General features: G+C 42.8%; 1 protein-coding gene across 3 annotated transcripts in view; it reads right to left on the bottom strand.

Moving 5' to 3' along the window:
- PIWIL2 (piwi like RNA-mediated gene silencing 2) overlaps nucleotides 1-14,182 on the bottom strand; it is a 146,600-nt gene that overhangs the window by 27,910 nt on the left and 104,508 nt on the right. For all 3 annotated transcript variants that reach the window (XM_077262148.1, XM_077262150.1, XM_077262149.1), the window contains one exon: nucleotides 7,485-7,673. In XM_077262148.1, the coding sequence (XP_077118263.1) occupies nucleotides 7,485-7,673 (189 nt within the window). The remainder of the gene's footprint in view (nucleotides 1-7,484; nucleotides 7,674-14,182) is intronic.

The raw sequence follows: 14,182 nt of genomic DNA, 5'->3' as shown, positions 1-14,182 counted from the left end.
CAGCCCCGGCTCCTGCGCTCCTCTCACTGTGACTGTATCACTACAGAACAGGCTGCAGTCACAGTGACAGCGCTGTGCAGCCCCGGATCCTGGGCTCCTCTCACTATGACTGTATCACTACAGAACAGGCTGCAGTCACAGTGACAGCACTGTGCAGACTCGGCTCCTGCGCTCCTCTCACTATGACTGTATCACTACAGAACAGGCTGCAGTCACAGTGACAGCACTGTGCAGACCCGGCTCCTGCTCTCCTCTCACTGTGACTGTATTGTTACAGAACAGGCTGCAGTCACAGTGAGAGCACTGTGCAGCCCCGGCTCCTGCGCTCCTCTCACTGTGACTGTATCACTACAGAACAGGCTGCAGTCACAGTGACAGCGCTGTGCAGCCCCGGATCCTGGGCTCCTCTCACTATGACTGTATCACTACAGAACAGGCTGCAGTCACAGTGACAGCACTGTGCAGACTGGCTCCTGCTCTCCTCTCACTGTGACTGTATTGTTACAGAACAGGCTGCAGTCACAGTGAGAGCACTGTGCAGCCCCGGCTCCTGCGCTCCTCTCACTGTGACTGTATTGTTACAGAACAGGCTGCAGTCACAGTGACAGCGCTGTGCAGCCCCGGCTCCTGCGCTCCTCTCACTGTGACTGTATTGTTACAGAACAGGCTGCAGTCACACTGAGAGCGCTGTGCAGACTCGGCTCCTGCGCTCCTCTCACTGTGACTGTATCACTACAGAACAGGCTGCAGTCATAGTGACAGCGCTGTGCAGACTCGGCTCCTGCGCTCCTCTCACTGTGACTGTATCACTACAGAACAGGCTGCAGTCATAGTGACAGCACTGTGCAGACTTGGCTCCTGCGCTCCTCTCACTGTGACTGTATAGTTACAGAACAGGCTGCAGTCACAGTGACAGCACTGTGCAGACCCGGCTCCTGCACTCCTCTCACTATGACTGTTTCACTACAGAACAGGCTGAAGTCACATTGAGAGCGCTGTGCAGACTTGGCTCCTGCACTCCTCTCACTGTGACTGTATAGTTACAGAACAGGCTGCAGTCACAGTGACAGAGCTGTGCAGACTCGGCTCCTGCACTCCTCTCACTATGACTGTTTCACTACAGAACAGGCTGAAGTCACATTGAGAGCGCTGTGCAGACCGGCTCCTGAGCTCCTCTCACTGTGACTGTATAGTTACAGAACAGTCTGCAGTCACAGTGACAGCACTGTGGACACCTGGATCCTGCGCTCCTCCTCTGCATTGCAGACCCATGGCTTTATATGATAACTGGTGCCCATTAATAATATAATGTATATGGTGGCAGTCAGACTGTTCCCAGCATCTGGTGTAAGGAGCGATAACACAGATGTTAGATTTCAGTCTAACGTTGATCCTTTGTTCCCTGGCACACATTGATACCGGTGGAGCCTGGCAGCAGCTTAACGTCCCTCTATCTATTGAGGTGCGCCGTAAGCCAACCCAAACTTGTGTGTCTATGGTGTAGTCAGGTGTATTGTTAACATTACACTAAGGGTGCAATTACACTGAACGATTATCGGTCGGGAATGGTGCTTCTAGGAACGCTCTTTTCCAGATTATCGGGCAGTGTAAACAGGCTGCCAATCACCAGGCAAATGAGCAAATGCTCGTTCACTAAAATGATCTTTTAGTTTGCTTAAAAGATCATCGCTCTCAGCAGTGCGTCGTCCTATGTAAACAGGACCTGTGCTGCAAAGAACAATATAATGACTGGCAAATACGTTGGCACTGGATGACTGGCAAATACGTTGGTGATCGGTACTCAATTAGCGCTGTGTATCGACAGGTGTAAATGCACCTTAAGGCTATGCTCAGTTGAATGCAGTTTCTAGTTCTTATAATCATCAGGCACAGTATTAAAAATTTGCTCCTTCTCATTCAACAAAATACACAATCTAATACATGTTGTGAGCTGTTTTCAGTCCGTGTGGATAATTGCTCACGCGCACACTGACAGTCATTGGTTACTGTGCTGGACATGTGCAGCTCACTTCTGAATACTTCCAAAGCCTGGACAGGTGGGAGTCGGGGTGCCAAGACCCCCTCAGCTCGCTGAAGCTGCGGCTGAGCACTGTGTACCAACATCCAGGTAAGATCGGAGCCAGAAACAAACCCTCACCCAACTATATATAATTTGGCAACACATGAGGGTTAAAGATTAATTCAGCGTGGAAAACCGCCACGTCCTGTAGTTTAGATAAGCTCTATCTGCCCCTCCTCCGCCCAGACGGGCTCTATCAGGTCACCCGGACCGTAGTGAGCATTTTTTTGTTGGTGTTTAGTGCAGATTTCAGCATCTACCGGAGCACACATGGTTTTTATCATGGGGTTGGTTTATAAGTAAATATATTCTTTTTCACCAACCATGCAGAAACAGAACAAGGATGACGCTCACAATACGCAGAGCCATTATGGACAGCTAAAGAAACTTTTTTCCGCAGATAGTGAATCTGTCAAGATGGCCATGCACCTCCCATTACGCTCTACCTCGGGAAAGTTTTCACAGCAAAAGTTGCACATTTTTGGTGGGACATGGCGTTGCGCAAAAATGTGATATTTTTCTAAGCCAGTTTCCTGACAAAAGCACCTGAAGAAGCCCTTACTGTTTAAAGTCATAACCATTTTAAATACATTGCCTTGAAAACGTATGCATACCTCGTGAAAAATTCCAGTTTTTTTTTCATGTTACACTCACAACAAATGTAAATGTATTTTATGTGATAAGCCAACACCCAGTAGCAAGTATTTGTGAAGTGTAAAGGAAATGATACACGTTTTTCTAATTACTTTAAAAATATAAACCTGAAAATTGTGAAGTGCATTTGTATTCAGCCCCCATGAGTCAGTATTCTGTAGGACTTCCTTCCGCTGCAATTACTGCAGAGAGTCTTTTGGGGTCTGTCTCTACCAGTTTTGCACATCTACAGGCCGATATTTTGCCCCTTCTTCTTTGTACACTCGCTCTCACTCGGTGAGATTGGATGAAGACGTCTGTGATCAAGTCTTGCCTCTCAGTGACATTTAGGTCTTGACTCTGACTGGGCCATTCACACACATGAATGTGCTTTGATCTAAACCATCCATTGTAGCTCTGGCAGGATGTTTAGGGTCATTGTCCAGCTGGAAGGTGAACCTACGCCCCAGTCTCAAGCCTTCTGCAACCTCTAACAGGTTTTCTTCCAGGGTTGCCAAGTATTTATTTCCATCAATTCTGACCAGCTTCCCTGCTGAATACTGAAGAAAAGCCACCACCATGTGTGACGGTGGTTATGGTGTTTCAGGGTGATTTGCAAATGGAATTTCTAATGGCTTTCAAATATGGCTGTCTTCTTGCCACTCTTCCATAAAGGCCAGATTTAAGGAGAGTACGACTAAAAGTTGTTCTGTGGATAGACTCTCCCACCTGAGCTGTGGATCTCTGCAGCTCTTCCAGAGGAACCATGGGCCTACTGGCTGCTTTGCTAATGAGTTCTCTCCTTGGGATGTCGGTTTAAGTGGACGGCCATGTCTTGATGGGTTTCCAGTTGTCATATACTCATACTTGCATTTTTGAATAAAGGAATGAACAGTGTTCTGTGAGAATTTCAGAGCTTGGCCTATTTATTTTTTTTATAACCTAACCCTGCTTTACTCTTCTCCATACTTTTATCCCTGACCTGTCTGGTGGGCTCCTTGGCTTTCATGGTGCTGATACTTAATGTTCTCACATAAACTTCTGAGGCCTTCACAGAACAGCTATAGTTATACTGAGACCAAATCAAACACAGATAGACTCAATTTACTAATTATGTGACTTCCAGAAACAATTTGTCCCTCAGGATTATATTTAGGGGTATCAGACTACATGAGGCTGAAGACAAATGCACGTCACAATTTTCAGATTTATATTTTAAAAATAATTATAAAACCAAGTAGCATTTCCTTTACACTTCACCAATACTTGCTACTATGTGTTGGCATATCACCTAAAATCCCAATAAAATGCATTTAAGTTTGTGGATGTAACATGAAAAAAAAAAGTAGAAAAGTTCAAGGGGTATGAATACTTTTTCAAGGCACTGTACATATGTGTTTGCTCTCAGCTGAGACGTGGATACAACTGGATCATTCCAGTTTTTTTCCTATATATTTTCTGGAGTTTGCGGCTGCATTACTGCACGTATTCGCTAAATTAGGTCACTTGAGCTTTAGTCCATTGCATTTTTTGATGCTATGTTGTTTGCTTGTCATATTTTAAATAAAGCCACTTTGTTTTTGACAGTTACCTGGTAGCGCTTGTCTTTTTGGAACAATTATTTTTATAGAAAAGTCTATATTTACTAAATGGTTAATGAAATTTGTAAAACCACTTGAATTGAAGCTGAAAGCCGACAGTTCAATCACATCTTAATGGCTTGGTGTAACATTCATCGCATATATTTCTAGTGGAAACTTAAAGATTGTAAAACCAAATTGGGGTCATAAAAACTTAACTTTGTGACCCAAACAAGAACCTGAGAGAAGGCGATACGTCCCTGTACAGTCCTTTCGCGGTCTGTCACCTATCCCCTTGCAGTGTGTGACCTGCCACCGGTCTAGTAGCATTAATATGGATCAATCGCATGGAAAAGCTTCTAATCTAAAAAAGTAGTAATGAACTTTGTACCGAATAGGGAGATTATTCCTGCTATAATCACCCTGACCCCGTGGGTGACGGATTAGTAAAGCACACGGTGTACTCCGCGCTGTTGTCACAAATGCAATCAGTCAGTGCTGGGAAACAATGACATGTCATCCAGACATTGTGATGGAAAAGGTTCTCCATAAACGTGAATCAACATCAGATGGATAAATGAGTTTACTGGTATATGGTATATATCCTTTTGCAAAAAAAATTAAACAGGCATAAGATTTAGCATAAAAGGTAATGATTCCACGTGGATTTTTACATAGACTAGACCTGCAGAACACACGGCGGCGGCGTGCAGCGTGATCCGGCACTGCTGATGACGCCTGCCTCGTCAGTCCGTGACACAGAGTCACAGCACTCCCACCAGGCTGGAATCACACACATAGTTTTGCCATGAGTGGATGCAAATGAATAAGGTTTCTACTCTTTCTGCACCCACTTTCCTTACTAAAGATACGTCACTAAAGAGTGATTCCAGGGCTCACTCGGAAATTATCAACATGTCTTCATTCTGCGAGAGCCGTCGCCCTGCACTGGATATAAATACGGGAACTGCACCTATCCTACAATTTATGGAATGATCCATTAATGACCCAACGCCTGGAAAAGGGACGTCTTATGAAAAGAATGCTATGGTCGGCTTAATGTTCATGTCTTGCTCCTAAAAACCCCAGTGATCATCCACAGCGGAAATGTCGGATTAAAGGCTAACTATTCAGCTCTGTAACGCATGGATGACCCAATAGGGCAGATGAGAAGGGGTTATCTCAGTGAGAAATTTTGCATCTAATCTAAAAGACAGGAGAATAACGTGACAAATCATATTTACTATGAACGGTACAAGTCTATTACTTGTGAAGGGAAAAGGTCAGAAGTTTTTTTAATGTAATCTGAGAGCAGCATGATGTAGGTACAGAGACTCTGATTCCAAGGATGTGTCACTTACTGAGCTGCTTGGTGAGGTTTTGATAAAATCCCTGCTTTAAAACTAACAGAGCTCTGAATGCTGAGCTGTGTATAACCCCGCCCACGCCACTGATTGGTAGCTTGCTGACAGTGTATACAGGACGTTGCCAATCAGTGGAGGGGGCGGGGTTACACAGATTAGCTATCCTGCCTTGCACACAACACCTAGTCCTGCAGTGATTATCTCCTGCTGATAAAACACTGATTGTACAAATACTACAACAAGCAGCTGAGAAAGTGACACATCCGTAGAATCAAGGTCTCTGCCCCTACAATAGGCTATTCTCTGACTGAAAACTACGGAATAAAAGCGAACATAGAGAAACTAAAAAAAAATAGCCTCACCAAAACCTTGTCAAATGACAAATGCACTAGCAGGATGCAGCAGACCCCAATAATAAAGGCTGAAGCAGCACAGGTGCAAGCTACTGATGAGAACAACCACCCACTCACCTAAATAATGGAGGGGTTGGCTGCCTAGTAGCAAAAATGCTCACAAATAGGGATGGCATAGGACGCTATTCATATAGGTGAGTGTAATGCACAGCATATTGATCACGCCTATAGTATTAGCAGGCGGGCTGTCCAGCACTATATATATGTACCACACAGAAACACCAAGCCAACATACAGGGGGCCTTAGCTGCATCCTGCAAAAAATGATAAAAAGTGCAATAAAAAGATGAAAAAATTAATGCATATAATAAATACAATAAATGAGGTATTGGTTACTATTTCGGCCAAAATAGATAAACTCGCAACCCAACGTCAAGGGTCCCCATTACTTGCGAGTCCTAACACTAATTTTAAAACAGCTAACATAGAGAAACTCACAAGAAACACACACCATAAAAAATACTACGGAAGAAGCTGGCGGCAAAACACGCGTCGGGGTGAGGGGAGGCTGTGGCGGTCACTACACAGTGGAAAGGACACACTTAAAAGGAATCCTTGGCACATTGATATCACTAGGTGCAAGAAAGATAATCTCTATCGTTTACTACTCTATATATTAGCATACCCTTGCTGAACCAACCTCCTAGGATAGGTGATTAAGCCAGTACTTGGCACATATACTTTATAGATGCTGTATGTCCAGAAATAGATACCCTAGTCACACATAAGCACTTTATAAATACTGAAATCTGACATGTACACCATTTCACTTTTCTCATTCTTTTTAATACCTCAGTTCTTATTTATAATATCTATGCCTTTGGGAGTAAACGGCTAATAAATATACAAACCAATTTTTTACTTTGAAGTGTATACATGTGATCTATGTGAGATTATTACTTACCGGTTAAAGGATACTAAATGAAATGGAGAATGATACTGGCAATTAAGCCATTCTCCCCATACAGAAAAAAAATCACTTAGAATGACTTATTGTTTTCTGCAGTGTCCCCCTATAATAACATCTTCTGCTTAATTTCAATTAAATGTTAATTTATTTTGAAGTTGATTAAAAAAATAGATTTTATAATGGATGAAGGTGTCGATTCACATTATGTTGTATATGACCTTTTGAAGTGCCATTCTTCAGTTGAAACGGAATTTTGTCTGGTTAATATTCTCTGACTACATAGCAAAAACCTGGTGAAAGATCCCCTTTAACCTTCCCCCCTCCTTTGCCAAAGGAACAAAAAACATAGCTGCTGCAATGACAGCAGTCAACAGGAAAAACCAGACAGGACTCAAGCACACACAGGATACAAAGGTCACTAGTCCCACTGTATTTCCAGTAAACCTTGATTTGGGCCAGGGGATTAGGAAATCTGGCATTGTCATTTCCATCTGGCTTCCTTACCTCCCCCTCCAGCAGGGACCGGATGCTTCGTGCATATGTATCTACACGGTCGTCTCGAAGCTCAATGGCATTAGGCTGATTCACGTGCATGCCGATGGGACCTGCGATCCTTTCGAGAGTGCCAATAAGATCCTTGACTTGGGCGAAGGCGCGCTTAGGATATATTACAGCCCAGTACTGCAGGGGAACCTAGGGGAGGAACAGAAAACCAATCTTATATTAACGGGAACGTGTCATCAGAAAGGGACTTAACATGTTAAATCTGTTATTTTATGTTAAGTGCATTTCTTTTTTTTATAGAGATTGTTTTTTTTTTATTTTTCCAAACATGTTCTCTATAATAAGAAAAAAGAAATCCTGCAATTTTTATACTGCCTGCCAGGCCTAATACTTGGCTCACACTTCCTTGTTTTTTCAGACTTTTTAGCATTAGCATTATCATCACAGACCGCAGCGTCTGATTTCTCCTACTCCTGCACTGAGTAGAAGCACTTCACCTTCTTATTAAACGGTGTAAATTTCTTTTGGCAGTGCAGGGGTTAATCTGCTTTGTTGAGAGCTCCTGGAGCAATATGGCTCTCAGCTGCGCACTGTCAGCCACTCCCATCTCCTATGTAATCTGGGCCTTGGCTAGCACTCATTGTCAGAGTTAGCTTTGGCTGCATGGCTGGAGGCTGATGTTGTTGGTTATTATAGGAGGAGGTTTTTGGTAGGTTTATCTGTGACTCCCCACTGCATTCCTCTGTTATGTGTGTGTGTATATTTAATTTGTATGTTTGCTATTTTTCGTTACCCTCTACTCGCATTACCTTGTTAGTCTGGTTGGTGTACTATGGTATACTACTATTCCCCTCTTCCCCGAGTGAGGGAAACGTACAGACTGAGGGAGGATTTAGGAGATAAGGCAAGGTACGTGGCCCCGACAGGCACCCCTAGCATTAGGGATAGGGAATGAGCCCCTGGTCCCGAGGATACCCAGTCACAGAGTCGTGAAACAACTAATCACAATAGGTGATGTCACAGCTCACCTCCTCCTCAATGACTGATAACTAGTGATGAGCGAGTATACTCATTCCTCGGGTGATGTCCGAATATTTGGATGTGCTCTTGGATGTGCTCGGATAATTATTTTCTTCGCCTCAGCTGCATGATTTGCGGCTGCTAGACAGGCTGTATACACGTGAGGAATGCCTGTTTGTTAGGGAATTCCCACATGAATTCAGGCTGTCCAGAAGCCGTAAATCATGCAGCTGAGGCGACAAAAACTAAATCTCTGAGCACATCCAAATACTCGGAGATCACCGGAGCGTGCTCGGGGAGACCCAAGCAACAATGCTATTCGCTCACCACTACTGATAACACCTCTATGTACAGTAGATAATATAGGATCCACCATTCACAATGGATGATGCCAAAGCTCACCACCTCCACCTTCCTTCACAGTGACTGTAGCCCAAATCAAGGCATGCCTAGAAAAAATTCACAAGGATCTCGGCCAGTCTATTGCTGCTGAAGAAAAAGAAATAGGAGTCTAATATTAACCCCTTAAGGACCATGGGTATTTCTATTTTTGCTTTTCCATTTTTTACACCCCCTCTTCCCATGGCCATACCTTTTTTAATTTTTGGTCAATATGGCCATGTGAGGGCTTGTTTTTTGCAGGACAAGTTGTACTTTTGAATGACATCATTGGTTTTAGCATGTCATGTACTCGAAAACAGGAAAAAATTCCAAGTGCAGTGAAATTGCAAAATAAGTGCAATCCCACACTTGATTTTTGTTTGGCTTTTTGGCTAGGTTCACTAAATACTACAACTGACCTGATATCATGATTCTCCAGGTCATTACGAGTTCATAGACACCTAACATGTCTAGGTTATTTTTTATCTAAGTGGCAAAAAAAAAAATCCAAACTTTGTAAAAAAAAACAATAAATAAATAAAATAAAAAATTGTCCCATTTTCCAATACCCATAGCGTCTTCATTTTTCATGATCTCTGGTCGGGTGAGGGCTTATTTTTTGCGTGCTGAGCTGACGGTTTTAACGATACCATTTTGGTGCAGACACGATCTTTTGATCGCCCCTTATTGCATTTTAGTGGAATGTTGCAGCGACCAAAAAAACGTAATTCTGGCATTTTTACTTTCTTTTTCTCGTTACGCTGTTCAGCGAACGGGTTAATTTTTTTTATTTATTGATAGATCGGGCGATTCTGAATGCGGTGATACCAAATATGAGTAGGTTTGATTTTTTATTGTCTTATTTTGAATGGGGCGAAAGGGGGGTGATTTGAACTTTTATATTTTTTTTTATATTTTTCAAAACATTTTTTCTTTTTTACTTTGGGCATGCTTCACTAGAAGCTGTCATAATCCGATTGGCTCTGCTACACACAGGTGATGATCAGATCTCACTTGTATGTGGCAGAATTGCTCACTTGCTATGAGCGCCAACCACCGGACGGCGCTCATAGCAATCCGGCAGTGACAACCATAGAGGTGTGCTGGAGATCTCTGGTTGTCATGCCAACCCATCGGTGACCCGCGATAACATGACTGGGTCACCGATGGGCGGGATTTCCGGCACAGTTGTCGGAAGCGCGAGTAAGAGTTAGACAGCGGCATTTAATAGGTGAACAGTAGCAGGTGGATCACGATTCCACCCGCAGCTGTTAGAGGCACATGTCAGCTGTTCAAAACAGCTGACATATGCCAGGAAAGATGTGGGCTCAGCACTGGAGCCCACATCAAAGGGAGGGATTCTGACATCGGCCTACTATTATGCCCGATGTCAAAAAGGGATTAAATAAAGTAAAATGTGAAAAAAAAAATGTAAAAAAGAAGAAAAAATGAAAGAAAAAAAAAATCCCCACATGTTCAAATCACCCCCTTTTTGCCCCATTGAAAATAAAAAAACTAAATAAATACACATATTTGGTATTGCGGCTTTCAGAAATGTCCTATTAAAATATTAAATTAATCCGATCGGTAAACGGCTTGACGAAAACAAAAACTAAAAACGACAGAATTCCTTTTTATTGGCCACCACAACATTGGAATACAATGCAATAAAAGGTTATCAAATTATGGTATCTACCCCAAAACGGTATAAGTTAAAACATCAGCTTAGAGTGCAAAAAATAAATCCTCACCCAGCCCAATAAATGAAAAAGTTGAGGGTCTCGGAAAATAAGCAAAACCTTTTTTTTCTTACAAATCTACAACTCTTTTTTAACCACTTAAAAAAAAAAGAGAAAAAAACTATACAAGTTTGGTATCTGCGTACTCTTACTGACCTGGGGAATCATAATAGGAATCGGGAGACCCCATTTCTCTCTCCTCTGATGTGCAATCACATCGGAGGACAGAGAAATTAAATGGAAAATCTGCCTTTTTTTTTTTGGCGATATACCGTTAATAACAGCGATCGCAACACCGGGGTCGGTAAAAACCAACCCGAATCATGATCTCTTGGGTCTCAGCTACCCCCGGTAGCTGAGACCCCGGAGAAATTCCGACATTGGGGGGCCCTATACACTTTTTCCACAGCGCCGTTAAAATGCGGCGCTGTGGTTTAAGTACCCTTCACTGCCGCTGTTAAAAGGCGTACCGGCGGTCGTTAAGGAGTTAATGTAGAAAATAATTTCTGCATAGCTATCACAGGATATAATATTTTCACAGTCAGCCATGATCCTATGTTTTTGCCATGTGCAATCGATGAATAGTACGACATAAGACAGGTGAATAGTATGACATAAGACAGGCGGAGAGTACGGGTGAGGCCGAAGGACAAACCTCACATATAACCCTCATGATCACATTACACGTCCAGTCGCCCTATGATCGATCTTTGATCACAGTAAGGCTGAACTTTTCACAAGGTAAACTGTTGTGCTACATCTAGGACAATGAAAGTCCCAGCAATGTGTCTTATAAATCGTAGTCCTATTATAAAAATTAATGTAATTATCATATCCCCTTATACTCTGTTGCTGTGCTTGAGGAAGAAGGGGGTTTAGGACCAGGAAAACCCCCAACAAATCTTTCATAAAAAGCCAAATTTAATGGTTGAGTTCTTTCTCCCCACCACTAGGGGGAGTTTATAGCGAACAAATTTATTCTGGAATTTAAAAAATGCTGCACAATTTACTATGCAGTGAGCTCCCCCTAGTGGTGACTGTGGGCAGACTACATTTTATCATGTCCACACTGGCGTCACTCAGGACATTCAGCTGTACATGTTCTATTGTTACTGTGTTTTTTGGCATTGGGTGACAAATTTAGAAATTACTATTTTAGCAGCCACATAGGGTCTTTTTTTTGCAGTTTCTACATGTATCATTTTAGCTTATACAGTATATATTCACCTTTAACCCCCTCACCCCGAGCATGTTTGCATCTTCATGACCAGGCCAAATTTTACAATTCTGACCACTGTCCCTTTATGAGGTAACAACTCTGGAACGCTTCAATGGATCCCACAGATGCAGTTTTCTCACGACATATTGTGCTTCATGATAGCGGTAAAATTTATTAGCTATTAGTGAAAAATCGGAAATTTGGCGAAAATTTCGCAATTTTCAACTTTTCATTTTTATGCCCTTAAACCATAGAGATGTGTCACACAATATAGTTAATAAATAACATTTCCCACATGTCTCCTTTACATCAACACAATTTTGGAAACAATTTTTTTTTTTTTTTTAAGGAAGTTATAAGGGTTAAAAGTTGACCAGCGACTTCTCATTTTTACATTTTTTTTGGGGGACCACCTCACATTTGAAGTCACTTTGAGGGGTCTATATGGCAGAAAATACCCAAAAGTGACAACATTCTAAAAACTGCACCCCTCAAGGTGCTCAAACCCACATTCAAGAAGTTTATTAACCCTTCAGGTGTTTCACAGGAGCTGAAGCAACGTGGAAGGAAAAAATGAGCATTTAACTTTTTAGTCACAAAAATGATCTTTTACAAACATTTTTTTTTATTTTCACAAGGGTAAAAGGAGAAAATGGACCCCGAAAGTTGCTGTGCAATTTCTCCTGAATACACTGATACCCCATATGTCTGGGTAAACCCCTGTTTGGGTGCATGGCAGAGCTCGGAAGGGAAGGAGCGCCATTTTACTTTTTCAATGCAGAATTGGCTGCAATTGAGATCGGATGCCATGTCGCATTTGGAGAGCCCCTGATGTGCCTAAACAGTGGAAACCCCACACAAATGACACCATTTTGGAAACAAGACCCTCTAAGGAACTTATCTAGATGTATGAACCCCCAAGTGCTTCACACAAGTTTATAACGTAGAGCCGTGAAAAAAAAATCATATTTTTTCCAATGATCTTTTAATCTCCAATTTTTTTCCTGAGGAAATTGGACCCCAAAAGTTGTTGTCCAATTTGTCCTGAGTACGTTGATACCCCATATGTGGGGAGAACCACTGTTTGGGCGCACGGCAGAGCTCAGAAGGGAAGGAACGCTATTTGACTTTTTCAAACCAAAATTACCGTATATACTCGAGTATATGCCGACCCGAGTATAAGCCGAGCCCCCTAATTTTGCCACCAAAAACTGGGAAAACTTATTGACTCGAGTATAAGCCTAGGGTGGGAAATGCAGCAGCTACTGGTAAATTTCAAAAATAAAAATAGATACCAATAAAAGTAAAATTAATTGAGACATCAGTAGGTTAAGTGTTTTTGAATATCCATATTGAATCAGGAGCCCCCCTTTGCGCCACCTCTGTGCGCACATTTAGCAGCCGCCGAGCGTTGATTGGTGATGCATTTCACCCATCAACACTCACGCTCGCCTTTCTTTCTCAGCCCCCTTTGCGCCACATCCACCAGCCGCCGAACTTTGATAAGTGATGCAGTTCACTTATCAGAGCTAGAGCCTGCTGTTTTTGGTTTTTTTTTTCACCCCCTTTCCGCCACTCCCGTGTGCACATCCATCAGCCGCTGAACTTTGATAAGTGACGCAGTTCACTTACCAGAGCTAGGGCCTGCCATTTTACACTTTTCTTTTCAGAGGCATTTTTTTTTCTCCCTGGAGAAAGGGGGAAAGGGAAGGGGTGAATGAAGAAAGAGGGGGGAAAGGGAAGGGGGGGGATTGGGGTGGATGAAGAAAGAGGGGGGAAAGGGAAGGGGGGGATTGGGGTGGATGAAGACAGATCGGGAAGGGATCAGGAATCAACACTTAGGCTATGTGCACACGTAGCAGATTTTTCACGTGTTTTTCGCTATAAAAACGCTATAAAACCGCGAAAAAAAATGCTCACATTAAGCATCCTATTTAATAGAATGCAATCCGCATTTTTTGTGCACATGCTGCATTTTTTTCCTGAGCGGAATTGCATTCCAGAAAAAAATGCAGCATGTTCATTAAATTTGCGGAATTGCGGGGATTCCGCACACCTAGGAATGTATTGATCTGCTTACTTCCTGCATGGGGCTATGCCCACCATGCGGGAAGTAAGCAGATCATGTGCGGTTGGCACCCAGGGTGGAGGAGAGGAGACTCTGGGCACCATATAATTGTTTAAAAAAAAAAAAGAATTAAAATAAAAAATCGTGATATACTCACCCTCTGATGGCCCCGGAGCCTTCGCGCCTCTCAGCGGTGCACGTGGCTGCTTCCGTTCCTATAGATGCTGTGTGTGAAGGACCTGCGATGACGTCGCGGTTACATGACATGACA

This window comes from Ranitomeya variabilis, chromosome 5 (assembly GCF_051348905.1).
Source record: "Ranitomeya variabilis isolate aRanVar5 chromosome 5, aRanVar5.hap1, whole genome shotgun sequence".
In the NCBI taxonomy this organism is placed as follows: Eukaryota; Metazoa; Chordata; class Amphibia; order Anura; family Dendrobatidae; genus Ranitomeya; species Ranitomeya variabilis.
Note: the sequence above shows the minus strand (reverse complement) of the source record. Positions and strands in the feature narration are given on the sequence as shown.